This window comes from Camellia sinensis, chromosome 6, assembly GCF_055761805.1.
Source record: "Camellia sinensis isolate YWXY chromosome 6, ASM5576180v1, whole genome shotgun sequence".
NCBI classification, from domain to species: domain Eukaryota; kingdom Viridiplantae; phylum Streptophyta; class Magnoliopsida; order Ericales; family Theaceae; genus Camellia; species Camellia sinensis.
In genome coordinates this window covers 95,984,504-95,991,408 of record NC_138966.1, presented here as the reverse complement: position 1 = coordinate 95,991,408, position 6,905 = coordinate 95,984,504, and the positions used below count along the sequence as shown (strand labels likewise).

At 37.3% G+C, this 6,905-nt stretch overlaps 1 protein-coding gene across 1 annotated transcript; it reads right to left on the bottom strand.

The window, feature by feature from the left end:
* Window positions 1-442: 442 nt before the first annotated feature.
* LOC145793431 (uncharacterized) lies at window positions 443-943 on the bottom strand. The gene has a single exon (XM_082876255.1). The coding sequence runs from the start codon at window positions 941-943 to the stop codon at window positions 443-445; it is 501 nt and encodes a 166-aa protein (XP_082732381.1).
* Between the last annotated feature and the right edge of the window lie 5,962 nt (window positions 944-6,905).

Here is a 6,905-nt window from a genome sequence, read left to right as displayed (position 1 = left end):
CTCCGTCTTCTTAATCATTCCTCTTAGCTCGCAGACTCTTTCGAGCTCAATTATCCCACGAATCACGTTGATCACGCCTTGAGGCGAACCGTCGAATGGCATCCTATCTGGCCCATTGTGGTCCTAGGGGGCTGGTCGAGCTCCCCTTTCAATGTATTGGTCCACGTGGCCTACGGCCACTAACTCTTCTAGATGCTAATGGCATGCAATTTTCAGTACAGTGCCCCACTTCATCATAGAAGGTGCACCGATATCTATTGCCCTAGCCCTTTTGCGCTTCCCTCAACTTAGCTGGCCGTCGAACGAAGGGTTCATTGCATATCTCGCTAAGAATCCTGTAGATAGGCTTCTTGAACACCATGGTGATGACGGTGCGGACTCTCAATCTCGTTGTCTGGGAGTCCACGCCGTTTGGTCATTTGCCTCGACCGTTTTTGCTCAGTCAGTCATCCCGGCCAACCGTGTTAACTTTTGCCGCAAGCTTTTTGTCAGATAGCGCTGTTGTGTTGGACTTTGCCTTGGTGCGAGCACCATCTTCATCTACCTTGATGTGTTTGTGCACTCTCTCCATCAAGGATTCTATTATGAGGGGTGATGTCATTGTCGTTGAATCCCTCAATTTATAAGCCGTTGGCAAACCCCGTTTATACTGTGCGATAGCTAAGTTAGTGGGACAATCGCCTATCTGGTTGAAGGTCTCCCAATACCTATTGTTGTAAGCCTTCAACGTTTCTTTCTTGCCCATGTCAATGGTGAGAAGCTGGTCTATCTTGACCGGTGTTTTGGTGTTTGTCTTGAACTTGGTAACAAATGCCTTCGCCAGTTGCGCCCATGAAGCGATGCTACCTTCTGGCAACCTCTCAAACCAAGTCAAGCCTAGGTCGCCTAAGCTTGATGGAAACAAGATACACATTAGAGTCTCGTTCCGTCGATGTATGGCCATAACTTAACGAAAGTAGCGAAAGTGCATGTAGGGGTCTGACTTTCTCTCATAAGTTGTGAACTTAGGCTGGTGGAAGCCCCAAGGGTAATGATGCGTTCTCTATCGCTAAAACAAACGGTGAGCTTTACAACCTTACTAATGCTTTGTCTGTTGGTTCGTAAGTAAGGCGTGGCATTGGCATTCCAACCTCGACACTTCCATGTATCCAATGAGCCAGCTACTATAGAGCAGAGACCTTTTGGAGGTCGCGTGCTTGGGCGTCTTCTGTCTTTCGAGCCCTTTCTTCTAGCACGGTTCACAGGTCCGCTGACCTAGGCAACTCGGTGTGCTGAGAAGTGGTTTGATACGTATGAGATGGTCAATTGCTTTCCTCCGTGTAAGACCTTTTAGTCCTCGTTCTCTCATACCTAGAGTAATAAGTCCTAGAGGTTCTTGATTGTGTATCGCCTGTCCTGAGGCTTCTGGTCTTAGATTGCGATGATGTGATTCGCCTGTCGTGATCCCCTGAGTGGTGAGAGCACGTTCTTCCTTTGCGGATCTCTTCCTCTTCTATCCCGTTGCCTTTTATCTGGCGCTTCATGGTCGCTATGTCAGCCGCTATTCTCCTTATCAATTCTCCTTGTTCCTTCATGCAATCTTCCAGAACCTGAGAATCCACCATTCATCTCTGTCCATCTGGGCTTTGAGAACGATGAGGACTTGAGCCCCATTTTTCCCGCGTGACTCTCCATGGGTTCCGTTGCTGAGGGTCCAATTCTGCCATGGATAGAACAAAAGGCAAATATTCGCGTCTCCTCTCCTCTTCTAGAGTTTGCCTATCGACAACAGACTGAGGCAAGTCTTCGTTATGCGCCATTGAAATCAGTTGAAGGAAAACTTAATCAAAAGGTTTTTTCTCTGTAATGGTTCCCACAGACAGTGCCAATTGTACGAGCACAGAATAATCTTCTCGTATAATCCTGTTGACCAAGTTTGCCCACCCCCAAACGTCGTCGCTCTGATACTTGGAAACACAAACGTGAGCTAGCCGGCGGGTGTTTGCCAGAAACCTCTCCGATACCTGAGTTTGCAAAATAGACAATAGACACAAAAGCTCTGTGTATTTGTGAGTAAAAATTGCAATACTTGTCCATAGGTTCTGTCATGAGTTTTTATAGATTTCGCTAGGCACATTCCTGATAGGACTCTAACTCTCGTTAGCAGAGTCCCCCTAGGAATCCCAATCCTAAAGGATAATGCTTATTCCTAGAACACCTTACTCACTGCCACCAAGTGAGATGGTGAAAACTCTTTACTTCGGCTGACACTGCGGTCAACCAACCTACCTCGGCTCCATGCTCAACATGGCCGAACTGCGATAACTATGCTGCAGGTTGGCATCTTACCGAGCTACCCCTAGCTAGGCCCACTACCCTAGCAATATCTCAATCCGCAATAGGACTGTCCTAAGATAGCTAGGTCTAAGCCCTAGCTACACAAATCTAACTAGTTTGGTGTCTGTTCGGCCGAAGACCGAGCTACACAAGGTCTTATCTCGCCCCACTTCGTAACCCAACATTCAAAGTAGATTTTACCCAGCTCGGTCCAATTTGCACATAAATTATCCTCTCAGGGTAAAACCAGAACTAATCTGTTGTCTACAGTTTCATAAAAATTAAAACAAATTCAATCCATTTAAATCGTAGAACCAATCCGAACCAAATCATTTAAACACGATTAGATTCGGTATGAAACCACGGATTCACATAATCTATTAACAAAGAAAAATCATATAATATTTTTATTTCATAATTTTTCAAAACATAAACATGCATATTGTTCTACCATTAATTTAAACAAACATAATATCTAGTTCCGCAGTAACAACAGTAATCACAAAATTCAAAAATAAATAAATAAATAAGTAAAATTAATTCCACCATTAGACCATTACAAAATTAAAACTAAAGATTTTTAAACACAATAATAGCAACGAAATTCCATGGCCACAACAGCCTCATAGCAACAAATTTCATATCAAAGTCCACATGTGTATGATATGAATATAAGAGGTATGATAGTATGTATCAGGGGTGTATGATATAAATATGGTCTAAGTTGCATACGGTCCTGTGAAGTGTAATTCAAAACCGATCCGTGAAATATAGTTCCTCAATTTTTCAATCCAAAACCGAATCACAAATTCAAAAAACTAATTCAAACCTACCAAATTGAATTAGATCAAATCAATTTGCAAATTTTATAAATTCCTTGCTCAGCCCTAATGAGCCGACTGCCTTGTTCATGTGCTGTTGAGTTTGATGAAGTGCAGTTTGTATGAATTTCCTCCTTAAAGTAGCTATGGAGTGGGTTTAGTGCTTTTGATGATGATGCTCTAAGGGATTTTAAAATGTTTTCATTAATGAAAGGTTATATAAAGGATTTAAGCATGTCATGACATTTGTAAATAACATTATATATAATTAATCTTTCATTAACTGAGTTATTTGTATCTTATATTGTATGGTCTTTTTAGATTTTCTAGTAGAGTATGTATTCTCATTCTTTTATAATAGTAAATAACGATTTTATTTATAATATATTTATTATAAAAATAGAATAATAATATAACCTAAAATAAATTAAAATTTGACTTTCAATCTTTAACTAAGTTTCTAAATTGAGCATTTATCGTTCACTCAAAAAAATGCATAAACAAATATTGGTTGTCACTAAACACCTATGGTCCCTGAATGGGTATGATGGGACTAATTTACTCCCCCACTCAATGAGAGTCCAGATCCTCTCCTTACACTCTTTCCTTGAGTTCTTACTGGCAACGATTGAGATGCACCCAACCAAATCTAACGGTCCAGATCTGGCTATAAAAAAAAAATTAAAACATATTGAAAATGAAAGTTTCCGCCCAGAGCTATACATACAGGTTATAAACACTTTTTTGACCTCACTCGCACTCAGCCTCACCCTCACCCTCACCGCTTCTCCTCCACCAAACCCAACCTCACCGGCGACCCACTCCCGACGGCAACCCACTCCCGACAGCGACCCACTCCTGCCATGGAGAGGACTCTTCTCCTCTTTGTAACATCATCTCCTAAGCACCCTATCACCGTCTGGCACCATCCATGGTACGTCACTGCCATGTTGATCACCCTTATTAGGCGAACGGTTTAGGGAAGTTTTTCGTTTATGCCCTGCAAAAGATGATTGAAGTTCAAAACGTCCACACCCATTGCTCCCAAGAACAAACATTTCCACCACCATGTGAAGTTGTATTTCAGTGGATGTAGCTTGCACTATTTCATTTTCCCCTTCTTTTTTTGTTGGCACAAAATAAACATAGTTGTTTGATTTCAAATCTGGGTTAGACAATGCATTGCAAATGTTTGAAGAAATGTCTGACTGGATAATTGTTTCATTTTGGTTAACAAGTTCCTCATACTCTGTTAATTTTTTCTGATATAAAGTGCAAATTATTTTTATTTTATTTATTTGTTTGAATAAATGAGTACACATTTTAGCATGGATGTGTGGCGACTTGTCAAATTACTAAACATTTTAGCACATTATGAATTGATTTCTTTAACTTATTATATGTTGGTAATCTCTTGTTGATGTAACAATGATAGACTTGGATGTTTGTAATGATTTGAGCTTCATAGATGGCCTAACAAATTAATGTGCAACTGGTGTTCAAAAAAAAAAAAAATTAATGTTCAACTTTCATTGTTGAATGCAGCAATAATCAAGTAGCACATTGAGCTTTGTGTTTTGATGGGCTAAAAGGGCCTGGATGGAAGATGCCCCTACTTCAGTTATTCCATTTGGTCTTGTTGGTCTTAAGTTTACCTTTTAATCCTTTGGTAGTTGCATACCCAAGCTTGACAACAACAAAAAATAAAATCTGCAGCCTATGTGCTCTATTTTTTGAATTAGACGAATATGAATTTGTTGATAAGAGGTAAGATAATCAATAATATTTTTAAGATTACAATTCAGCATGATTAGGTGAATTGGCTAAGCAATGACTAAAAAGTTAAGCATTGTGATTTATTATGTCATTTAGTCAACTTGATTTTGCAAGTCCATTTGTATTAAAACTAAATATCAAAACACCATCTAGTATGACAATGATAAAGAACATTTTGTTAAACCTATAACAATTTTTTTTTTTTTTTTGGTTGAATTTTTTGCCTTGGTGCATACTGATAGATATTAATGGGAGAGAAAATCTAAAGATCAAAATTATTAGCCAAAGTGGGCACATGTATAAAGATCTATACATTGACACCACAATGAAAAAAAAAATCAAAATTAATTTATCAATCTTGAATATATGCGTATATATACAAGGGATATATATATATATATGAAATAAAAAGGAAGAACATTACACCATAAAGAGGCATCCAACCAATTAATCAAATCCAATGTTCAATTGGTTTACAAAGACAAAACATTGTTAAAGTTGACCATGGGTCTAATTTTAGCATCCCTTTCTCTCGCTAACAAAACCTTATATAATTTGCTAAACTACTTTCTCTTCTAATCTTTCTCACATTTTGCATGCTCCAAAAAATAAATAAATAAATAAATAAATAAAATACAAGCAACTGAGAACATCAACAACTCATTCCACCTTTAGAATCAGTTAAACTTGTGCAACTTGCACTATCAATACCACCACTTGCACCAAAGCAACAACTTATGTAGTACATAAAATATTTACATTTGTACATGAAGGAATCAACCTAAAGGATGAGAAACATGTTAACTAAAATGAAACACCATATTCATTCAGATATTTTTACAAACACTTGCAGTGCATTATGCAACCTAGATTTTAAATCAAATACTTGTATATTTGTTGCCAAAATCAAGCTAAAAGAAGAAGATAAAATGCAATGTGCATTATAGTGCTTATTATGAACAGTGTTAGCCGTTGGTTCATGGTGGCGGATGACGATGAGAACCATTATGAGATCTCATGACACACAAGGAGAGTTTCTCTTCAACTAAGCCCACATCTTCTCCATGGCTGCTTGCATAGTAGGGTGAGAGTGACATACCATGGATGGTGCCAGACGGCGATGGGGTGCTTAGGAGATGATGTTACAGAGAGAAGAAGAGTCCTCTCCATGGCAGGAGTGGCTCGCCATCGAGAATTGGGTTGCCGGTGAGTAGTGGCGGAGCCACATAGGGCTCAGGGGGGTCATGTGCCCCCCAAGAGTTTTGGGAATTTTTTTGTTTTTTATAGACATAAAGAAAATATTTTAAATAAAAAAATTTATAAAAGTATTATTTAAAGTGAAATGTCAATGACATTTTTAAAATTATGAGAACAATAATGGTTATTTTGATTGAAAATAAAGAAATTATGATAAGCCATATTATTATCTATGAAAATTTCAATATAATGGTGGCATCTATCATTATTGACATGCGAACATAATTAATTTCAATGAAGATATGGAATTTATTGGATTATTAGTTACATTTGACATGTGGAGTTTATCCTTCATGTGTTTCTTTTCATTCATAACTAAAATGACTACTATATAAATTATAATCAAGCCACACATCTTCAATTATAAAAAATAAAATATAAAAAAAAATTACAATAGGTCATAACTAATATCAAAATGAATCATAACTAACTATTACTTGATATATAGTCATAACCAAAATAACAACCATAAGAAGTTATAACTAAATTATATCTAACACTATAATGTATTATAACTAAAGACTACGAAGATCATAATCGCGACATATAATAGACGCTTTTTTTGCGATATATTTTATAGAATTTCTCTACTAAAATATATCATTTCTGTTTCAACGTATCTTCTTTCTTAATTTTTCAATCCACCTATAAAATAGTTACTCCACAACATTTGTATAAAATTTAATCTCAAATCTTTTAATTTAAAATTCACATTTATCCAAATTAACTCTTAAC